The sequence below is a fragment of the Dasypus novemcinctus genome, chromosome 14 (genome assembly GCF_030445035.2).
Source record: "Dasypus novemcinctus isolate mDasNov1 chromosome 14, mDasNov1.1.hap2, whole genome shotgun sequence".
In the NCBI taxonomy this organism is placed as follows: Eukaryota; Metazoa; Chordata; class Mammalia; order Cingulata; family Dasypodidae; genus Dasypus; species Dasypus novemcinctus.
Window position 1 is genome coordinate 14,163,313 of NC_080686.1, and position 25,036 is coordinate 14,188,348.

The following is a 25,036-nucleotide window of genomic DNA, read 5'->3' on the forward strand; positions in this document are numbered from 1 at the left end:
CACTTAAAAATTATATGCTGCATGAATGAACTACAGAGAGAAAAATTTGTGAGAAATGTTGTATAGAATGCAAAATCTAAAGAAGAGAAGGTAGTTATTTCCAAATATATAGTGAGTTGTTTACATAGAATAGGCTAGATATATTTTTCATAGTACCAATGGAAAAAGATTTCTATATCTTCCTGTTAAATTCAATTTATTCAATCATATTACAAATACAGTATGTATTGCCCATGCTAGACCAAGTATTGTGTTCTATTCTTTGGATAGATTGAGGAATAAAACATGGTTTTGATATGAAGGAGTCTACACAATGATGAAAAATTCTCTAAAATAAAGGGGACAGAAGGGATGTTGGAGGAAATAATGGCTAAAAACTTCCCAAACCTATTGAAGGAGATGGAAGTACATGTCCAGGTAGTGCAGCACGCCCCAAACAGTAGAAATCACAAGAGGCTGACAGCAAGACATATGCTTGTAAAATTATCCAATGCCCAAGAGAAGGAGAAAACACTGAAGGCAGCAAGAGAAAAGAGAACCATCATATACAAGGGTAGCTCAATAAGAACAAGTGCTGATTTCTCAACTGAAACCATGGAGGCAAGAAGGCAGTGGTATGACATAGTCAAGGTACTAAAAGAAAATAATTTCCAACCAAGAATACTCTATCCAGCAAAGCTGGCATTAAAAAATGATGGAGGGAAATGGACTTTGGCCCAGTGGTTAGGGCGTCCGTCTACCATATGGGAGGTCCACGGTTCAAACCCCGGGCCTCCTTGACCCGTGTAGAGCTGGCCATGCGCAGTGCTGATGCGCGCAAGGAGTGCCGTGCCACGCAAGGGTGTCCCCCGCGTGGGGGAGCCCCACGCGCAAGGAGTGCACCCGTGAGGAAAGCCGCCCAGCGTGAAAAGAAAGAGCAACCCAGGAATGGCGCCGCCCACACTTCACGTGCCGCTGACGACAACAGAAGTGGACAAAGAAACAAGACGCAGCGAATAGACACCAAGAACAGGGGAGGGAGGCAAATTAAATAAATAAATCTTAAAAAAAAAAAAGTTGGAGATTTCAAATTATTCACAGATAAACAGAAACTAGGAGAGTGTGCCAATAAGAAACCTGCCTTTCAAGAAACACTAAAGGGAGTTCTGCAGGAAGAAAGAAAAAAAGAGGAGAAACAGAGTTGAAAGAGAGTGTAAGAACAACCAAAGAGACAAAAAGAGAAATAAATACAACATATGACATGCACAAATCTGAAGAAAATATAGTTAATGTAAGTAATTCCTTTAGAGTAATAACACTGAATGTTAATGGATTAAGCTCACCTGTCAAGAGACATAGATTGGCAGAATGGATAAAGAAATATGACTCATCTATATGCTGTCTACAAGAAACACATCTTAGACCCAGGGATTCAAGGAGGTTGAAAGTGAACAGCTAAAATACAATCTTACAAGCAAACAACCAAAAAAGTGCAGGGGCAGCTATACTAATATCAAACAAAATAGACTTCAAGGGCAAAACAATTTTGAGAGACAAAGATGGACACTACATATTAGTAAAAGGGGTAATCTTTCAAGAAGAAAGAGCAATCATAAACATTTATGTACCTCATCAGGGCACCTCAAAATATGTGACACAAACACTGGAAAAACTAAATGGAGGAATAAATGCCTCCACAATTTATAGTGGGCACCTTAATACACCATTATCTCCATTAGACAGAACATCTCAACAGAGAATCAATAAAGAAACAAAGACTTTGAACAATATATTAGAGGAGCTGGACCTAATAGACATACACAGAACAGTACACCCAAATACAGAAGATATACATTCTTCTCAAGTGCACATGGATCATTCTCCAAGATAGACCACATGCTAGATCACAGAGAGAGACTCAGTGAATTCAGAAACATTGAAATCATACAAAATAATTTCTCTGACCACACTGGAATGAAGCTGGAAATCCACAAGGGCCAGCCTAGATTTGGCACCAAGATATGGAAGTTAAACAACACACTCTTAGGCAAAGAGTAGGTTAAGGAGGAATTCTCAAAAGAAATCAGCAACTATCTTGAAACTAATGAAAATGAGAAAACAACAAATCAAAACTTATGGGATGCAGCAATACCTGTACTGAAAGAAAAATTTAGAGCAATAAGTACATATATCAAAAAAGAAGAAAGAGCTAAAATCAAAGACCTAACTGCACACTTAGAGGAGTTAGTAGAAAAACAACAAATTAATGCCAAAAGAAGAAGAAAGAAGAAGAAGAAGAAGAAGAAGAAGAAGAAGAAGAAGAAGAAGAAGAAGAAGAAGAAGAAGAAGAAGAAGAAGAAGAAGAAGAAGAAGAAGAGGAAGAAGAAGAAGAAGAGAAAGAAAAAAAATCAGAGCAGAATTAAATGAAATAGAAGATAAGAAAGCACTAGAAAAAATAAACAAAACAAAAAGAGTATTCTTTGAGAAGATCAATAAAATTGACAAACCCTTAGCTAGACCAACAAAAAAAAAAAGAGAGAGAGAAGATGCAAATACAAAAAATAAGAAATGAGAAAGGTGATATCACCATTGACCCCACAGAAATAAAGACTATCATAAGAGGATACTTTGAAAAACTATATTCCAACAAAAACAATAATTTAGAGGAAAGGACAAATTCCTAGAAACACATAAGCAGCCTACATTGACAAAAGAAGAAGTTGACAATCTCAACAAACCAATCACAAGTAAAGAGATAGAATCTGACATTAAAAGCCTCCCAACTAAAAAGAGCCCTGTGCCAGACAGCTTCCAAGGTGAATTCTACAAAACATTCCGGAAAGAACTAACACCAATCTTGCTTATACTCTTCCAAATAATTGAAACAGAAGGAACATTACCTAACTCATTCTATGATGCCAACATTACACTAGTGCCAAAGCCAAACAAAGACACCACAAGGAAGGAAAATTACAGACCCAATCTCTCTAATGAACCTTGACAGGAAAATCCTCAACAAAATATTGCTAATAGTATTCAACAACACATTAAACAAATTATACACCACGACCAAGTGGGTTCATTCCTGGTATGCAAGGATGGTTCAACATAAGAAAATCAATTAATGTAATACATCACATAAACAGATTGAAGGAAAAAAATCACATGATCATATCTATAGATGCAGAAAAAGCATTTGACAAAATACAGCAACCTTTCTTGATAAAAACACTGCAAAAGATCAGAATAGAAGGAAACTTTCTGAACATGATAAAGAGTATATATGAAAAACCCACAGCTAACATATTTACAATGGTTAAATCCTAAAATCTTTCCCTCTAAGATCAGGAACAAATCAAGGATGCCCACTATCACTCCTCCTGTTTAACATAGTCTTAGAAGCACTGAGGCAAGAACCAGACATAAAAGGTATCCAAATTGGAAAGGAATAAGTCAAAATTTCACTATTTGCAGATGATACGATCCTATGTATAGAAAACCCTGAGAAGTCTACAACAAAGTTTCTAGAACTTACAAATGAGTTCAGTAAAGCCACAGGTTACAAGATAAATGCACAAAAATCAGTAGCATTTCTGTACACCAATAATGAGCCATCTGAGGGGGAAATCAGGAATCAAATACTGTTCACAATAGTAAATAAAAAAATCAAATACCTAGGAATAAATTTAATTAAAGAGGTAAAAAACTTATACACAGAAAACTACACAACACTGTTTAAGGAAATCAAAGAAGACCTAAATAAATGGGAAAATATTCCCTGTTCATGGATAGGAAGACAAAATATTATTAAGATGTCTATCCTACCAAAACTGATCTACAGATTCAATGCAATCACCATAAAAATCAACACAACATTCTTTAATGAACTAGAGAAACTAACTATGAAATTTTATTTGGAAAGGAAAGAGGACCTGAATAGTCAAAGGCATACTGAAAAAGAAAAATGAAATTGGATGAATCACACTACCTGACTTCAAAATATACTACAAAATTGCAGTACTGAAAACAGCATGGTATTGGCACAAGGATAAACACACTGACTAATGGAACCAAACTGAGAGTTCTAATATAGATCCTCATATATACAGCCATATGGTATTTGACAAGGCCACCAAACCCTCTCAACTGGGAAAGAATGGCCTCTTCAACAAATGGTGCCTGGAGAACTGGATATCCATATGTAAAAGAATGAAAGAGGATTACCAACCTATACCTTATACAACAATCAACTCAAGATTGATCAAAAACCTAAATATAAGACCCAAGACCATAAAGAACTTGGAAAGCAAAGTAGGGAAGCATCTACAGGACCTTATAATAGGAAACAGCTTCATGAACTTCACACCAAAAGCACGAGCAGCAAAAGAACAAAGAGATAAATGGGACTTCCTCAAAATTAAAGCCTTCTGCACTTCAAAGGAGTTTGTCAGGAAAGTGAAAAGAGAGCCTACACAATGGGAGAAAATATTTGGTAACCATATCTCTCATAGGAGACATATCTTGCATGTATAAAGAACTCCTATATCTTGAAAATAAAAAGACAAACAGCACATTTTAAAAATGGGAAAAAGCTTTGAACAGACACTTCTCCAAAGATGATATACAAATGGCTAAAAAACACATGAAAAAATGCTCAAAATCCCTAGCTATTAGGGAAATGCAAATCAAAGCAACAATGAGATACCATCTTACCCCCATAAGACTAGCAGCTATCAAAAAATCAGAAGACTACAATTGTTGGAGAGGATGTGGAGCAATGGGAACTCTCATCAACTGCTGGTGAGAATGCAGAAGGATCCAGCCGTTTTGGAAGACAGTTCCAGTTTCTCAAAAAATGAGCTATAGATTTGCCATATGACCCAGCAATACCACTGCTGGGTATATACCAAGAAGTTCTGAAAACAAGGACACAAACTGATACGTGCACACCAATATTCATAGCACTATTCACTATTGCCAAAAGTTGGAATAAACTCAAATGCCCATCAACAGATGAATGGATAAATTAAATGTGGTAAATACATACAATGGAACACTACTCAGCTATAATTACAAATACAGTACAAACACATGTGATAACATGTATGAATCTTGAGAACCTTATGTTGAGTGAAGCAGCCCAGGTATTGAAGGACAAATACTACAAGTAAACCAAACTGTCTCAAAGAGCTAGAGACTGGATGATAAATTTTAAGGTAGTTGGAGGGTAGAGGAAGGTTGTTAGCTGACAGCTACTTGGGTGAAATCTATGATAAGTGGAAGGTAAGTATTTGTACAGGGAAGGAATAAAATGGGGGCATAGGACTAACATAGGGTGGGGCTGTGTGGTCTTTAGGGGAGCTAAGGATGGGAGGATGGGTCAGATTGCCCAAGAATTTGGGGAGAGGGTGAGGAACATTTGATCATGGGAGATTGTCAGGTATGTGGTTGAAATTGTGGTGCAGAGAAAACTCTTTAGAGAACGTAATATGGAAGGTTGCCTGTTTCGGATGTTTAAGGGGGGGGGGGGCATCTGACATAGGACAAGCCTCCCGGGACTGTGTGAGTGCTCATTTTGTCATAGTGGATTATATCATTGGGTGGAGACCCATACTATGAGAGTGAAGGTATACCCACATCCTGGGGATGACTGATGTTCTCAGAGGGAATTGTATCTCGAGAGAATCACTGGCTCCCAATGGGTTAGGCAGTCAAGTATGTGAAGCCCTCAACATTTTTGCAAGTATCTCTGAATATGGTCCCTCAAGTATTGAAGATTGATTGTCATGGTGGGCCCTGAGGAGAAGGGGAAAGAGGTGTTGAATACATGGAATCAGGCTAACTGTGGGGCAATGGAAGTGTTCCCTACTTTGGAGTTTGTGTTGTTGAGTGTGATGGAGTTGGACTCAGATATAACCTTTCTACACATGCCTCTTCTGTTACTTTTACTGGACCTGTGGTTGGCATTTGGCATTTGGATTCAGGAGACCTGAATCTCTGAACTTTCTATGTGACAGCCAGGCCCTGGGCCTCAGCAGACTTGTAGCTCCTACCCTCTGGTTTCTTGGACTTACACTGACCAACTAACAGGGAAGTGAAGAGGGTCAACCACCACAACAGGGAGCCAAGAGGGCCTACAGTTGTGAGCAGGAGAATTGCATCCATCATCCATGTGGAATCTAACCCCTCCCCCCCAAAAAAAGAACAAACCAATCACAAGTAAAGAGATAGAAACAGTCATTAAAAACCTCCCAACTAAGAAGAGCCCAGGGCAAGACAGATTTACAGGTGAATTCTACAAACCATTCAGAAGAGAACTAACTCCAATCTTGCTTAAATTTTTCCAAAAAATAGAAATAGAAGGAACATTGCCTAACTCATTCTATGATGCCAACATTACCCTAATACCAAAGCCAAACAAAGACAATACAAGAAAGGAAAATTACAGACCAATTTCTCTAATGAAACTAGATGTTAAAATCCTCAACAAAATACTTGCTAATCCTATTCAACAACACATCAAATGAATTATACACCTTGACCAAGTGGGCTTCATCCCTGGTATGCAAGAATAGTTCAATATAAGAAAATCAGTCAATGTAATACACCACATAAACAGACTGAAAGAAAAAAATCACATGATCATCTCTATAGGTGCAGAAAAAGCATTTGACAAAATACAGCACCCTTACCTGATAAAAACACTGCAAAAGATAGGAATACAAGGAAACTTTCTGAACATGATCAAGGGTATGTATGAAAAACCCACAACTAACATCATTTACAATGGTGAAATCCTAAAATCCTTCCCTCTAAGACCAGGAATGAGACAAGGATGCCCAAGATCATTGCTTCTATTTAACATTATGTTAGAAGTACTTGAAAGGAGGATGTCAAAATTCACTATTTGCAGATGTCATAATCCTTTACATAGAAAGCCTTGAGAAATCTACAACAAAGCTTCTAGAATTTATAAATGAGTTCTGTAAAGTCATAGGTTATAAGATCAATGTGCAAAAATCAGTACTATTTCTGTACACCAATAATGAGCAATCAGAGGAGGAAATCAAGAAATAAATACTGTTTACAATAGTAAATTAAAAAGTCAAAAACCTAAGAAAAAATATAACTAAAGTTGAAAAAGACTTATAAACAGAAAACTATACAGCACTGTTAAAGAAAGTCAAAGAAGACTTAAATAAATGGAAAACTATTCCCTGTTCATAGATAGGAAGACTAAATATCAATAAGATATCTTTCCTACCCAAACTGATCCACGGATTTAATGCAATCCCAATAAAAATCAACACAGTATGTGTTACTGAACTGGAAAAATTATGAAATTTATTTGGAAGGGGAAGAGGTCCCAAATAGCCAAAGACATATTGAAAAAGAAAAATGAAATTGGAGGAAACACACTACCTGAATTTAAAACATACTGCAAAGCTATCATGGTCAACACAGCATGATATTGGCATGAAGATAGACACACTGACCAATGGAACTGAATTGAGAGTTTGGATACAGATTCTCATGTATAAAGTCATCTGATATTTGACAAGGCCACAAAGCCCACTCAACTGAGGGAGAATGGCCTATTCAACAAATGGTGCTTGGAGAACTGGATATCTATATTCAAAAGAATGAGAGAGGATTATCATCTCACACCTTCTACAAAAATCAATTCAAGATGGATCAAAGATGTACATATAAGACCTGTAGCAGTTTGATATGGTTATGAATTCCAAAAAGAGATATTGGATTATGTCGGTAATCTGGTTTGTGCCTGAGTGTGATTAGGTTATGACTAGGCTTTGATTGGGTCATGTCATTAGGGGGTTGAGTCCCCACTCACCAAGGGGTGGGACTCACAGATAAAAAGTATGGCAAAGGACAGAGTTGAGGGTTTTTTATATTGGAGTTTGATGCTTAAGCCTTAAACTGGAACCTTGGGAAGTAAGCTCACAGAAGAAACAGAAGCAAGCCTCAGGAAGAGAGGAACCATGAGACCAGAAAGAAGCAAGACCCTGGAAAAGAGGAACCCATGAAGCCTGAACCCTTGCAGATGTCAGCAGCCATCTTGCTCCAAGATGTGAAAATAGAGTTTGGTGAGGGAAGTAACTTATGCTTTATGTCCTGGTATCTGTAAGCTCCTACTCCAAATACATACTCTTTATAAAAACCATCCAATCTCTTGTATTTTGCATCAGCACCCCTTGGGCTGACTAATACAAGAGCCAAGATCACAAAGACCTTGGAAGACAACATAGGAAAGCATCTACAGGACCTCGTAATTGGAAATGGCTTCATGAACTTCACACCCAAAGCATGAGCAGTGAATGAAAAATACATAAATGGGATCTCCTCAAAATTAAAGCCTTTTGCACCTCAAAGGAGTTCATCATGAAAGTGAAAAAACAGCCTACACAATAGGAGAAAATATTTGGTAACCATATATCTGATAGGAGCCTAATATCCAACATATATAAAGAAATCCTGTATCTCAGAAATAAAAAGGCAAACAACCCATTCAAAAAATGGGCAAGAGATTTGAATAGATGCGTCTCCAAAGAAGAAGTACAAATGGCTTAAAGGCACACAAAAAGATGCTCAACATCACTAGCTATTAGGGAAATGCAAATCAAAACTACAGTGAGATACCATCTTACACCCATAGACTGGTGGCTATTAAAAAAATAAAGGACTACAAGTGTTGGAGAGGATGCAGAGGAATGGGAACCCTCATCCACTGCTGGTGGTAATGTAGAAGAACCAGCCATCTTGGAGGACAGTTTGGCAGTTCCTCAGAAAACTAGGTATAGATTTATCATATAACCCAGAAATTCCACATGTGGGTATATACCCAGAAGAACTGAAAACAAGGACATGAACTGATATATACACAATATTCATAGCAGCATTATTCACTATTGCCAAAAGTTGGAGTCAACCCAAATGTCCATCAACAGATGAATGGATAAACAAGATGTGGTATATACACACAATGGAATACTACACAGCTGTAAGAAGGAATACAGTACTAACACATGGAATAACATGGATGAATCTTGAGGACTTGTTCTGAGTGAAGCAAGCCAGGCATTGAAGGGCAAATACTACATGACCTCTCTGACATGACTTAAGCACATCAAACTGTCCCAGAGAGCTAGAGACTGGTGGATGGGCTTACAGGAAATGGGGGAGGGGGGAAGGTTGTGAGCTGATGACTATACAGGTGAAATCTATGATTAAGTGGTTGTGCAGTGAAGGGATAAGACAGGGGCATAAGGATACTATTGGGTGGGGCTTTGCAGGCTTGATGGGGGCTAGGGTTGGGAGAATGGGTCAGATGGTCCATGGAATTGGGGGGGAAGGTTTGGAGTGGGTGAACATGGGAAAGTGTCAGTTATGTGGTTGAAACTATAATGTTGAAAAAACCCTTTAGAAAATATAATAAAGAAGGATTATTTGTTAGGGGTGTTTGAAGGGGGGCATCTGGCACAGGGTGCACTTGGAGCAGGCATTATTGAGTGTGTGTGTTCATCTTGTAATAGTGTGTTCTATCAGTGGGTGTAGATACATACAATGAGTGGGAAAGTGTTGTACCTCCATCCTGGGGTGGACTGATGTTCTCAAACAGAAGAGATGCTGTCTCTCGAGAGGATGGGTAGCTCCCAATGGGGGAGGACAGACTAGAGTGTCAAGCCCTCAGCATTGTTGTAAGTATCTATGAATCTTGTACTTCAAGCAGTGGAGCTTGGTTGTCACTGTGGGCCCTGAGGGGAGGGGAGAGCGGAATAGAATGGAAGGAAGTGGGGGTAACTGGGGGACAATGAAAGTGTTCCACAAGTTCATGCAACGATGGATATAAGCCATATTAAATTTCACCAAAAATGTATAAAAGTGTATAGTTTAAAATGTAAATCATAATGTAACCAAAAATTTAGAAAAGTGTACAGTCTAAAATATAAACCATAATGTAAGCCATAATGGAACCATGGTTGGTAGCTATGTTTCAATATCTATACATCAGCTGTAGCAAATATAATATCCACATGTAAAAAGATCATTGCTGGGGAAGTGGGAAAAGGGTTTGATGTTGGGTATATAGGAGTCCCCTATATTTCACATGTGATTTTATTCTGATCTAAAACTTTTTAGAAGACAAAATTAAAAATAAAAAAATGATGCTGACACTGAGGAAGGAATGGAGGAGATTGCCTTACCACTGTACATTCAGGGCAACACCTATTACTGTGATGAAAGGCAAAACATCAAAAACAAAGTTTTATGATATTTTTTATTTTCCAATACCCAAATTTATTTTTTACTTTATTTTAGTTTTTCTAAATTATTATGTATTCTATATCTAATCTATAAGCCTGTCAATACTATTTCATTTTCCTACTAATTGAATTTGGAATATCTTAGGCTTCATTTTTTTAATAAGTTTGGATCACACAAGGGTTCAACTATGGCAGAGGAGGAACACTGGTGTGCAGTGTCATTGAGGGGAATGAATGGGTGAGAGAGAGTTCTCCAGGGCACGCATATAGGGTATATCGACATGTTCAGATGTTCATTGGGTATTTTCATAGTGGATAGAGTTACACATGACAACTGAGGGAGTGTTGAGTTCCCATCCCAGGGAGCTCTGTCACATTACCCAATGGAGCAGCAAGAATCCCCCAAGTGCAAGGATAAAAACCAGTGAAGAAGGATGGTCCAATGATGGGCCCTTGATACTGATGACTATGCTTATGAGCCTATGTGCTTGAAATTTTAACTAGGCTTGGAGCTGCAGGTTGCCTAAGAGTTACCTCCTGAAAGCTTTCATGTTGCTCAAATGTGGCCACTCTTTAAGCCAAACTCAGCATGTAAATGCATTACATTCCCCCCAGTGTGGGACATGACTCCTGGGGCTGAGCCTCCCTGGCACCAAGGGACTATGACCATCACCAGCTGTGATGCAACTAGAAAAAGACCTTGAATAAAAGGGGGACTTGGTAAAGACAAATGCATTTATCATTTCCCCCTTTTATTCAAGAGACTTCAAAATTATTTAGGAGGTCATCAGAGGGGTTGCACTTATGCACATTTAAGCAGGATCCCAGAGACAGCCAAAGTAGATACCACCCCAGGTATTGGTGCTCCTGTGGGTTATGGAGACAAACAGGCTCTATGGTCATGACAGATGGCTCTGGAGTTCATTGCCTTGCCAGTGGGCCCTACTTTGTAATTTGTGCTCCTGATTGTGATGGAGTTGGACTCAGAAGTGACCTTTCTACACATGCCTCTACTGTCACTTTTACTGTAACTGTGATTGACACTGGAGTTTGTATATGTTCAGGAGACTTGAATCTCTAGACTCTCTATGTACCAGCTGGACCCTGAGCCTCAGCAGAGTAGCAATACCTACTCTCCAGTTTGTTGGACTTACCCAGTTCAGCTGATGGGGAAGTGAGAATGGTCAACCACCACACCAGGGAACCAAGAGTGTCTACAATGGCAAGCAAGAGAATTGCATCCATTAGCCATGTGGGATCTAAGTCCCTTCTTGATTTTGAGGTGGAGTAGGCATCACCATCCCAGGGTCCACAAGACGGAGGGATATAATATGGATTGGAGTGGACTTGCTGGTATTCTACTATAGAAATGTTGTGACTCTAGTAATGGAAGAAATTGTATCATGATGTGGATATAGTGGCCACCAGAGTTGCTGAGGACAGGGGGAGGGAGGAAGCAGTGAGATATGGGGCTTTTTTGGGACTTGGATTTGTCCTGAACAATATTGCAGGAACAGATGCAGGACATTGTTTATCCTGCCATAAATCACTGGGGGAGAGTGTGAACTACAGTGTAAACTATGGTTCATGTGGCATGGCAGTGCTACAGGGTATACTCACCAAGTACAATGAATGTGCCTCACTGATAAAAGGGGATGTTGATGTGGGAGGAGTGGGGGTGGGGGTGAGGAGCAGACTATTTGGGAACCTCTTATGTTTTTTAATGTAATATTTTGTGTGATCTATTTATCTTCAAAAAAAGACAATTAAAAAAAAGATTCTCTAAAATAGTTACTGTAATTGGTACAATGGGGCAACAACTAACAAGTACCTTAGAGAGTCAAGGAAACCTCCTTAGGGAAATCAGGTAATTTCTAAATAGGAAGTTCAATAGGAGCTAGACAGATGAAAGAATGTAGCAATGGAATGAATTAAGACCAGTAATTTTAGCACCTTCAAGTCATACCTTGTTTGATTAATTTTTATTAGCTTAATGTTTTCCCATTAAAAAAAAATGATATTCATGTTAAAAAACTCCTGGCTTTCAAATGTTAAAAATTAATTCAAAAGTAGTTTTATACATTCTGCAGGTCAGCTTTTGGCATTTGTTCTTAGACAGAACAACCCAAAGAAATAGGGGTCACCAAGGTTGTCATGTTCCTTCATCTTCCTATGATTTCTAATTTCTCCATATGTGGTAGTTTGGAGGAGTTATGTACTCAAGAAAAATGTGTTTTTATATTTAATCCATTTCTGTGGGTGTGGACCCTTTGTAAGTAAAACGTTTTGATGAAGTTACTTCAGCCAAGGTGTGGCCCAACCCCTTATTTAGATGTGTCATCATCCTATTGCTGGAATCCTGTATAAGAAGAATGAGATTAAGACAGAGAGAGAAATCCATGGACAGCAAGAAGCTGATGGTGAATGCAACTGGAAGAGAAGGGAGAGGCCGGGAGAGACTTCCGTGTGTATTGCCATGTGATAGAGGAGCCCAGGACAAAGATCAATAACAGCCAAAACCAGAATGCCAGTTTTGGGGAAGAAAGCATCTCCTTGATGAAGCCTTGATTTGGATTTTCTATTAGCCTCAAAACAGTGAGCTAATAAATTCCCCTTGTTCAAGGCATACCATTGCATGGTATTTGCTTGAGCAGCCAAGGAAATTAAACACCATGTATTTGAGTTGGTGCACAACCTCTCTAAAAATTGCTTCGCCCTTCCTAAAACCTAAACTTCCATCAACACAAATAAACATTGGATATATCAAATATATAGTGAGAAAGGAACCCATAATAGACAGCACTTAGATATTACCTCAGCACTGTCTTATGTCTAAGTCCCAGTGCCCTGAACACCACAGCATCACTGATACTTCTCCCCACACTTACATTACTACAAATGGGAGAACTTAATTTCTTCTTCTCATACAATGTTATCTAAACATGTGTTACTTCTGAATGCAGGTCTAGTACATCAAAACAAATTACAGCGTAGGAATGAGAAACTTAAATTATATTTAAATGCAAAGCAGTGCTGAGAATGAAATTTTAGTGCTATAAATATTGTAAGTTTTTCATTTCAACAAAAGCCCAGAACTAAGAAGACACTTCAGTAGTACTTAATAACAACCATACTTCCATTTTTCATTCTTATGTAGGAATTATCTTTAAAATTTTAAAGCTTGATTTTTTTTCAATTACATTTTGTTTTATATCTCAGTTGACAATAAATTACATAAAAATATTCAGGGAAGGTAATGTTTATGATAAAAACAAAGTAATGTGCTTTACACAATGAATCTGAAGTAGTATCTGCTATATATTTCCAATATTTTAGAGCATAAAAGATGCTTCAACATAAGAGCAAGATTCAGACCATCAAGCTTGAAAAAAATGCATCTTTCTGTGAGAGTCCAGTCTATAGAGTTAATGGATAATCAATTAAGAGAAAATAGGAGCTTTGTAAGAAATTTGTATGAAAATATGAAATGGTATTTTTGTAAGAAAAGATGATGCTAATTAGTATTTAAAGAATAAAATTCAGAAGTAAAGAAAAGTTATGCAAATGGCTGATGACAAAAAGATGGCATCAAATTTGCAATTTATTATCTCCTATAAAGTAAAAAAATACCTAAGCAGTGAGGTACTTGCAGTGTGGGTCAAGGACACAGAAAGAGACACCCCTCTTTCTGGGTTGTGAAAATGTGATCATGCAGGCATTACCTTTTAGTTTTACAGTCAGCTAGGCAGGCATATTTTGTACCCCAATGAACTGATGGCTTGACAGTGATATTGGCCTTGATTCTGTTGTGCTGTGTGGATGATTGTCAAAGTGGCAGAGGAGAGAACCCTTTACCAGCTTTCCTGAGGGAAAGAAAATAGCTTATAATATATGTATGGCTGTAGCAGTTTGATATTATTGATGAATTCCAAAAAGAAATATTGGATTATGTTTGTAAGCTGGTCTTTTCCTCTGGGTTTATTAGAGTACACTGGATTCAGAAGTTTTACTTTTACTTGATTAAACAATGATTAAGGCTTTAATTGGGCCACATCAGTAGGATGTTGGGTTCCTGTCCCCTTGATGGGCAGGGAACTCACAGAGAAACTATACTGCAGAGAAGGGAGGCTGGAGTTTTGAGTTGGAGCTTGGGAAATAAGCATACAGAGGAGCAGAGCAGCTGATCCGAGAGAGAATCAAGCCCCAGGGAGAGAGCCTGAGTCATTTGCTGGTAGCCTACAGCTGGTCTTGTGGAGAGAGTGAAGGGCAGCTGAGCCCAGAGAGACTAAAAGTCCCGGGAAGAGAGGAACCCAGGAGGCTTGAACCCTGGCAGATGTTGGCAGCCATCTTGCTCCAACACATGGCAACAGACTTTGGTGAGGGAAGTAACTTATGCTTTATGGCCTTTATAAAATAAATGCCCTTTTTAAAAGCCAACAGATTTCTGGTATTTTGCATCAGCACCCCTTTGACTGACTAATAGAGTGCCCAAAGAGCAGAAAGCAAGAACTTCATGAACTTTCCTAGAAGGAGGCTGAGATCTATCTTCAGGAAGCCCTTGGTGTCAGGGTGGACTGTGAAGGCCATTCCTTAACATTACACCCCTAGAAGCATGGGCACCATCCTTGACCCACGCCAAGAGTGGTGGCTTGCAGCTATGTATCCCAAAAAGCATTTTCTTAAACTTAACCCATTCCTGTGGGTGTGACCCAACTGAATCAGGATGGGTCTTAATTCTATAACTGAAGATTACAGAAAGAGAAAATGCCACGGGGAGCAGCCCTGGGCTCCTGAGTCATTGCATATGGAAAGTATCTCTGGTCACTGTTACAGATTTCAATTTCACCACGCACTTTCTTTTTATAAGATTAAGTTTGCAGTACAGGTATTAGTAAATATTTGATAAATAATCTCAAACTCCCATACATGCATACAAAGAATATTACTTTTTATTTTAAGAGAAATAGAAGGCCATTAAAAGGTGGGGAATATTATAATTAGACTCAGATTGAAATTTGCCTTCTACATGCACAAGTAAAACCAAGGGGGCAAACATGGAGCTGGGAGAAGCATTAGGAAGTCAAGTGGTCCTCTCAGCAAGAAGGAATAATTCTTTAGAGTTTTAGTTTTCCAGCTGCAAAAACAAATGCCAGGCAATGAGGTGGCTTAAATAATTGCAATTTATTGGCTCACAATTTTGAGGCTGGGAGAAGCCCAAAATCAAGGCATCATCAAGGTGAATCTTTCTCCCAGAAGACTGTGGCATTCTGGACTGGCTGCCAGCCTTCCTTGGTCCTTGGCTTTTCCATCACATGGCAATGCACATGGCAGCCTATCCTGGCTTCTCCTGTCTCTTCCAGGTTCCTTTGATCTCAGCTTCTGGCTGAAAGATGGCAAGCCTGCTCGCTCCTTTCTTGGCTGCTCAGCTGCTCTAGTCTCTTTGGCTGCAGACTCTCAGGCAAGTGGCTCCTAACTTCCTGGGGCTAAGGATCAAAGTCCTCTTCTGTGTCTAAGGAGCTCTCTCTCTTTTCTTGCATATCTGTTTCTGTTTCCTTGAGTGAGTGTCCTACAGGCATACACACATACATATTCACATGTGTGCATATGTCTTTGTGTGCGTGTATTTCTCTGTTTCTATGTATTTAGAACCAAATGTTTTCAAGACAGAGAAAACTGCAGGAGCTCAAAGACATTATCTGCCTTGAGTCAGTCCTGCCACTAGTCTGACCTGAATGTCCTCAGGTTTCTCATCCTCAGATCTCTGCTTTATTCCCTACACTGAGGCTTGCATCTATCTTAGCTTCTCAGGGACAAGACTCACGGCCTTAGATCCACCTTCAAGAGCACCCAAAATTCACTGTAAACCTATTCATTAAAAACCAGGCTTTGAAGTCAGGCACACCTAGATGCAAATACCCGCTGCCCCCTTACCACTTATTTGACCTTAAGAAAGTTACTTAAATTCTCGATCCTTCAGGGTCATTAACTGAAAAATGACACCATAACAGTATCTTCCCAATTAATTTGTCCTGTTTGTGAACTAAATGGGATGATATATACACTCATACACATACACACACACATACACATACACATACACATACACATACACATACACATACACATACACATACACATACATATACATATACATATACATATACATATACATATACATATACATAACTATGTCTTAGTTTGCCAGACCTTCTATACCAAATACTACAGACTGGTTGCTTTATACAACAGGAATTTATTTTCTCACAGTTTCATAGACAAGAAGTCCAAAACCAAGGTGTCGACATGCCACACTTTCTCTAAAATCTGTAGCATTTTGCTGTTGGCTTACCAGCAATCCATAACCCAGTCTCTACCTCTGTCACTTGGCAACCTGTCTCCTTCTGTCTCCTCCTCATTACAACTACTATGTTCAAATATCCTCTGCTTGTATGGATTCCAGTCAAATTGGACTAAGCCCCACCATGATTCTGTCTGATCTCACCTTGATTGGATCTCCAAAATCCTCTTTCCAAATGGGCTCATATCTACAAGGGTTAGGACTTGTGGGAGGACACATTTCAAACCACACAGCATATAAATATCTTACCACAGCACTAGGCACTTATGCTACCCAGGAGGTGGCAAGTATACATCCATTCTCTGGATTCCAAGTGCTGAAGACTGCTTCAGCATTTCCCTGCCAGTCAGCCCAGGAGAACTGCACCCGCCACCCCAGCCCTCTGCTCTCAGACTTGTTTGTGGATTCAGGATTGTCTATACAAACACTTGGCACAAGATGCATCTGGTTCTTTTTCCTGCTGTTTGGCTTTGTGAATATCTTGTTATAGAAGGACAAATATTAACAACCAACCTTTAATGAATGTATACTGGTTTGAATCTTTTGTGGACCCCCAAAAAAATGTTCTTAAGCTAAACCATTCCTGTGTAGTTGAACCTATTTTATGTGGGAACTTTTGGTTATGGATTTGGTTGAGGGATCTTTTGATTAGATCACTTTTGTTAAGGGCCTTTGATTCAACTGTGGGACCCAGGGTGGGTCTTAATGCTTTCATAGAGTCTTATACTAATAGAAACACAGAGAAAGAGAGTCACTGCCATTTTTATCCTGCCATGTGAGGAAGGACTCCAGGATCACCTACAGCTGCAAAAAGACAGAGAAACCCAAGAGGCAGAGAGAAAGGCTGGAGGCAGGAGTCTGTAGAGCAGCAGAAGCTGAAGAGATGTGCCTGGGGGGGGATGAGCCATATGCCCGATTGCCCAGAGCTAATCCTGGGAACAAAGTGAGGTGGGAGAAGAAGCAGAGATCAGTGGCCATTTGCCTCGCCATAAAGCCAGATGGTAGGATTTGCCAGCAGCCCACCTTTGGTGAAACAGCATCTCTGATAATGGACATTTTCACAGCATCTGAACTATAAGTTTTACTCTTCCCTTGATAAAAAACAACACATTTCTGGTACATTGCACTGGTAGCCTATGACAAACTAAAACAAGGTACATACACAAATGTGTCAGATACTGTTCTCTATGTTCAAGTGTATAAATGCAACCACCTTATAAGGTGGGATACATCATCCTTCCAGTGTATAGATACAGCACAGAGCAGTTAACTCACTTATTCAAGGTAACACAATTAGTAAGTTAAGGAGAGAGAGGTGGATCTGGGCATTCTGGCCCCAAAGTCCACCCTTCAACCCACTACTGTGCATTTCTTTCTTCTCATAAAGTCTAGAGCAAAACTTTTGTCAAAGGACATTCACAAATCTCGATGCATTTGAATTTCATCTCATCCCTGAACTAATGTAAAAATATAGGGTCCCCAAGTCCAGTGGAATCTTAGGGAAGATCCCACCTAACAGATGTTCAACCTTGTCTGCAACGTCCTGTGGTTCTGGGGAGGTACCCAGGGGCCCTAAGGAGGCAAGAGAAGATGCTGCTCACCAGCTTCCACGTACCCCCACCCACACATCACCCTCAGCAGCTCTCTATTATCTGTTTCTTAGGTTGGAGCATCACTTATGATTTCTTTTTGTACTAAAAGAAGATTCTGCTGCTTTGAAAAATGTGTAGACCCATTGAAGACTCTAATAATTTCATTTTAAAACCCAGGAAACTAAGCCTCTGTAAGGATGCTCTAAGGCAATTTACATTCAAATGCCACAACTTTAAACACAACAGAACATAAAATAGTTTCATATTTAAATACAAGATGACTTTGCGTAATCATGCCCACATGATTTCATGTATTTTCATGTCCTCATCATACCTATTACAATCTGTTTAAGCATTTTGACATAGGCTATCTGAAAAGAAGGTAATTTTTCTTCCCACAGTCACTTGTAGACATGCTAATATTTGCTTCGGACCAGGATATTAATGGAGGTGACCTGCTTTCACCATCACAAAGAAATTCTACCATGTACCCTTCCAACACCACCTGATTCTTGGGGCTTATTTTAAATTATGGAGGAGCTGAAATGAAGGAAAAGGCACAACAAAACTGATAATTTTTAACATTTTAATACCAAGTGGAAAAAGAGAAATATGTTTAAATATATTGTGTAATAAGAACGTGTTTTCAATTAGTTATCAAGTATTCCCTGCATGTGGATGACTGTCTGCCTGTAAGGAAACCAACAATATACACATCTGGTTTGCAAGTCCACAAAGCAGTAGGCAAAAAGAGGAAAATATTTCTAAATCTTATGGAAACTACTTCATTCAATAAATCATTGTGGCTATTTACTAGCAATAATCTATGATAAACATATTGAAAACTTCAAATGGTGCTTGTGTTGAGAAATAAAAAGCATAACCTTGCAGAAAAATATCTAATGAGCCACTCCTGCCCCCACTTCTGTAAATTAGCCCACAAAAGCATGACCTTGCACCTGCCTTCTGCTTCTTCACCTAGCAACGCATTAGCCAATGAGCAAGAGTCATGCTAGTCCCACATAAAATGCTATATAAACCTATGAAAACTGAAAAACAGGGCTCAGAATTTGGAGAAAGACTCTCTTCTGGGCCTGCATGTAATAAATTTGTTCCTCCACCTCTCTGAGTGCTCTTTGGGTTTTTCTGCTACTGGGAACTCCTGACTTTGCTGCAACATTTGAAGTGGTAACAAAATAGTTTTCTGCAAACTTCCATGCACAGAATGAAATTTGCAACAACAACTTCCTGTGTTCATTTCAGAAAGAAAAGATTAGGCTTCTTAGATTACCGCTCTTCCCACATTTGAATCTATCCTTTGAAAAACCCAAAGTTAGGTTAAAAAAAAAAAATCTGTCATCAGTTATAGAACAGGATTCTATTCATAGATCTCATAAAAATGAAAAATTAGTCAACATGGCCATTTATGAGAGGCACAATGGTACCCAATAATATCTGTGATGCCATTTTCAAAACAGTTTTCTGAGATGACATGACAAATCACTTCTCTTTGCTATTAGATCTTTGCACAATTCTTGCTATCCTCCAATACACCAACCATTTCGAAATATAAGAAACATAAAGTAAATAATAATTGTCAGAGTGCATTTATTGTGAGCTTCATATGGTATGCAGTAAAACGGATTTTTTAAATCTCCATAATTCTGAGTCCTTGTATTAGACTAAACAAATATGGTATATGATATATTGCAAGGTCACACAAATTTATGAAAGCCATCAGGGTATGCCCAAAATATTTGTAATAGGCCTAGAAAATTAGAGGCAGAAAACAACTAACAGACAACAATTTCAAACCAGCATTCCACAGATAAAAAAATGCATATTGAAGGAGGTGAAATTGAATTATACTCACTCAATGCTAATACATAGCAGACACAACATGAGAATCTAAGTTGCTTGACTCCCACTTTGATATTCTTTCCAAAATCAAAACATTACAATAACTCTAAAAATGATTGATGATTTCATAAAAAGAATGGAATATTTCTACATTTAGAAAATGGAATCATGACACAGTAAAAGTGCTAGGTGATAAAAGAAGGTAGCTAAACAAAAAAAACAAAAAAGAAGGTAGCTAGACAAATCATTTAGCCAAATTTTCAATAATGGCAAATTTGATTTCAAATTTTACTGATAAATTAAAATTCACAATTAGCCAAGTATCAGTGAAAAGCATTGCTTTCATTTGAGACCCTTTTACTTCATATATTCTCATTCAAAAATTCCTCAGACTCTCCATCTTACTAAAGTATAGGAAAAACTGAAGTCAATTGCTTTTTTACACTTTTTCCTAAAACCAAAATGACTAGCTGGTTAGATCAATGAAGAAATTATGATATGATGGGAACAAAACCAATTTTGTCCGCACCATTTTTGTAAACACAATGAGTGACGAATGGACCATTTCAAGATAGACAGGGTGTTTTGTTTTGTTTTGTTTTGTTTTTTGAGGCCCAGGGGCCAGGGACTGAACCCAGGACCTAGTCTCTGGGAAACAAGCATTCAACCACTGAATCACATTGGCTTTCTTGACTTGTTTTTTTTTGTTTGTTTTTTGGGGATTTTTTTTTTTTAAGAGGTACCAGGAATTGAGCCCATGAGGTGGGTACTCAACTGCTTGAGACATATCCACTCTCAACACAAGGATTCTTGAGTGACACATGTACTCAGCACCCAGTGATATGAGCAAGCATATAGTGATTTCAGTGCAAATTGACCTGCAAAAAAAAATCACTAGCACATTGTACTGAAACAGGAGTAAAGTGTTATCACAGTTTACTTATACATTAACTGATGCAGATGAACACATAGAAGGAATAGGATCTAAATGCAAGTAACGAAGAAAACAAAGAGCTAGCACACTGTAAAATCAGGGAGACCATTAAAGTGCAACTGTTTGTAACCTAAAAAGAAAAAAAAAATCACAACTTATTAAAAGAAGTAAAAAACAAAGGTATTAAACATAAAACAATGCAAACAAAACAAAAACAACACACTATTTCTTTGAAAGCATTTTTTAACCCCAACACATTGGAAGTCTAAAAATAATGTTTGGGTTCTTGAAAAATAATTTCCCCCAGGAATTGCCAATTAGCTCAAGAAAAAATGTCATTCCTATACCTTCTCATTAGAGCATGGAGAATATTTTTCATGATATTAACATCTCTAGGGGAAAAGCATTTTTTCTCATCAGACACATCAACTGAAACAAGAAATTTTTGATCTATTGCTTTTGAGGAATTGATGCTAAACATTTCAAGTCAGGAAACACTGACTAAATGCTGAAAACCTGCAGTGGACAAATTACTGTGCCTTTTTCAGGGTCAACACTGCTGTTTAGCCTAGCCCAGGCTCATTGCCCAATATAGCCCCAATGCTAGACTGGTCAGTTCCATATTAGTAAAACTTCTCAGTTCCTTGCCTTTCAGAGTCAGGTATAAAATGCTATGCAAATATGTTAGGTAAAATAATAAAAGTTTTTTAACTCATTGAAAGTGTTCCTGGTTCCAAAAGGGAGGCCCTTAATATGGATAATTAAAAATTACTGTTGTGTTGTCAGCTGATGAGAAAACCTGCTTTGACAGCAGGGGGCTGTTAGCCTCACTCAGATAACATGTATATTCAGCTGTTTACCAAATCAACAAGGGATGTGAGTCTGCACACCCATACAACAACAGCAGCCCAAGAATGGACTGACCCTGGAATCAACGCGAGAGAACGTCAAAGAGTGACTTGTTCTTTAAAACAGAATTGGGTGTCCATGGATATCAATTATTTTCTCTGCTTGAAATACTTTTATTATTGCTTCTGTTTCCCAGCCCGGGCTGCATGTGAAAGCCATCAGCATATTCTCAAGCTGTGTCAAGTAGACAATTTGGCAAATATCTAAGAATACAGGGCACAACCTTTCACTCACATATCTAGAAGGTCGTTCCTATGCCTGTGAAGTATTCTGAAGCACAAATATCTTTTGACAGGTTGCTGTCAGATTAATAACTTCATATTTTTTTATTGCCCATGGTTGATTCTGGCACTTGGACTAAGTGAGGAAAAAAAAAATCCTAGTTTTAACTTGAAGCAGATTAGCTTTGAAACTTCTATTTTGTCAAAACATAAAGGGCAAATAAAAATCTCTCTCCCCCTATTTACATGACATTTTTTTCTAGGTTGAAAATCAATTGTCTGAGTGTGGCAGCATGAGCATTTCAATCACGACCTTCTGCTCCACACACCTTGTAAAATTATGTTTGCCGTTGCTTGAACAGAGCCTTGGTTATTGCTGGCATGACAAGTAAATCAGCCGTGATCTTGCAGAGTGATGTTCTGCACGAAAAGTCCTCTGGACTTGGTTCCAGCCACTGCCCTTCCCACCCCCCCCTCCATTGCCCTTGTTCCAGATAATGTGAGGGTGAGCATGGCCTGTGGTCAAATATTCCAAAATTGTGATAGTGCCAATTAAAACCTCTGTGTCCTGGGGCAGATTACAAAACTAGGCTTGGCTAAGGGTGGATCGGGAAACAAATCAAAATACGGCCAGCAGCAAGTTAGAAAGTATGATATATTCTACATTGTGGCTTTAGGATTATTGTTATCCTAAAATTTTCTTTAAACTAAAATATATGTGAATATACACACCTTAGGTTCTCAAATAATTAAATCCAAACTAAAATTCAATCTAGATTTGACTAAAGGAAGCAGCGATATAGAGATAAAGCTCATGAAAGGTACGACAGTAAGCATTATGAATTCTACATTCATTAGTAATGTTGAATTTTGGGGGATTGTTTTAGAACTCAAGGAGAGCTCAAAGGAGGAGGAAAATGTGATTAGAGAAGAAGAGACAGGGAAAGACAATGGAAAACACCAACATTGAAGGCAGCTGAAGAGAGGAGGCTATAGGAAAAGAGAATGAGAAAGAAGGCTGAGGAAGTCAGGACAGGATCCAAGAGAAAGGGGTGCCACCAAAGTCAAAAGTGTGCAGCGTCCACCCTGACCAAGGGGTGAAACAGTAAGAGGCTTTGAAATACAGATGATTTTCCTGCCCACTGCCTCAGGATGCTAGGTTCTTAAGAGGATGAGGAAAGCTGGATGGATAAGAACGGAGAAAAGAATGGAAGATAAATATGACTTGGACAGCATATATTGTGTTTTGGAAAAGGAAATTAAAATAAACTTCAAGAGGAAAATCTAGACAGCCTATTAAATCTAAAATTCAAGTTTCTCTAAAACAACCTTAGACAAACCACTGACCATGGCAATTGTTTCGCTTTTAAATGCGACTTACTTTGAGGAAGCAATATAGGGCCGTTTTCTCGTGAGAGTAACTAACGAATAACAGATGCACTTACATTAAATTCAACCATAAAAAAGGAGAGTTTTATGCAGCAGGCTGGAGTATCTGAGGATGGCATTCTGTGTCTTGACTTCGCCAGCTGAATTTCCAGACCTGCCTGATATACACACCTTGGTCTGACTCCCTTAGTGTTTTGGATCATGAGAATCCCATCACCAAACAAATTAAGTTGAGGATTGTCATCCAAATCCAATGACTGAATACAAATAGATGTTACCCATGAGTATTTTCTAATCTTGATCATATTAAAGCCTCTTAACAAGAATGGGAATATTGTACTTTATAAATATATCTCATGAATGCCGATTTGTAAACTCCTCTGTTATATGAAGAATTCAAATATTTGAAATCAAATCTTAATTGTCTCCTTTCTATTTCTGAGATTGTACCCTGAGCTCTGACCACAAGTTAACGTGGTAGAACAGGGGTTCACCGGACTTGAATTGAAAAAAAAAATTCAACTTATTATCTTTATTTTCTCTGACCTCTAACTGAAATCTAGCATTTCCTTCACTTATGAATACATGCAATAAATAAATTACAGTAGTATTCTTTTCACCTGACTGGCAAAAGGGTCCACGGAACAAAAAAGGTTAAGAACCCCTGTGGTAAAGGTGAAGGGGGTTTAGACCCTCTGCATTACAGGGCAGCTCCATTTAGACCCTGAAGAAATTTCCACCATATAAAGGAGACTTCACCCTATTTTTCTCTCTCTGCCTTCCTATTAAAAATGAGAAATCACCAGATGATAATATGTAAGTTTTTCATCTCTTTTCTGTAAGTTGTTGAGTATAATCTCGTCATTTTGTTAAAGTTATGTGTGAAAGAAATATTCATGTTCTAATCAAATGGAGAAGAAGCCAATTATAACCATAAGATTAGCATTTAACGAGGATGTCCCTCCCACTTACCCAGTTGTTAGTATTAGGCCCTCTTAATTGATCTGAACTCTTTTGGATACACTAGGAAAATGTCATTTATCTATTTAAATGGAAAATCCATTGAGAACAAGTAGTGATATTTTCATTAAAATCAATGAAATATTTGGCTACTACAGGTCTCCATTAGTAATAAATATTTAGCTCCACTCTATTGGAATCATAGCTTGCTGCCATGTAATAAACAGTAAAAACCAAAACAAAACAAATACGGCATAAAATTTTAAAACCAACATTGTTGACTTCTGACATTTATATTTAATTTAAGGTTTTAAGGGACTTCTACCTTTTCAATCTTTTGAAAAGATAGAGATATCACCATGTGAGGGAGGACGGCCGTCCACCAGTACTCTACCGACCACGGGAGAAAGCCCAGCCTTGCCAACGGCCCAGGGTTGGACTTCAAATGTCCAAAACTGTAAGACAATAAATTCCTGTTTGCTAAGCCAAACCCATATGTGTTATTTGTTATAATCAGCTCTGGTAAACTAAGGCAAATTGCAATAAAA

General features: G+C 38.3%; 1 protein-coding gene across 1 annotated transcript in view; it reads right to left on the reverse strand.

The window, feature by feature from the left end:
* The window catches only part of LOC101419529 (probable oxidoreductase PXDNL), a 46,995-nt gene extending 23,162 nt beyond the window's left edge, over positions 1 to 23,833 (reverse strand). Inside the window, 7 exon segments of the mRNA XM_071208113.1 lie at positions 18,621 to 18,755; positions 22,469 to 22,573; positions 22,608 to 22,715; positions 22,718 to 22,735; positions 23,597 to 23,690; positions 23,692 to 23,715; positions 23,717 to 23,833. Of these exon segments, the coding sequence (XP_071064214.1) occupies positions 18,621 to 18,755; positions 22,469 to 22,573; positions 22,608 to 22,715; positions 22,718 to 22,735; positions 23,597 to 23,690; positions 23,692 to 23,715; positions 23,717 to 23,833 (601 nt within the window).
* Positions 23,834 to 25,036: the final 1,203 nt, after the last annotated feature.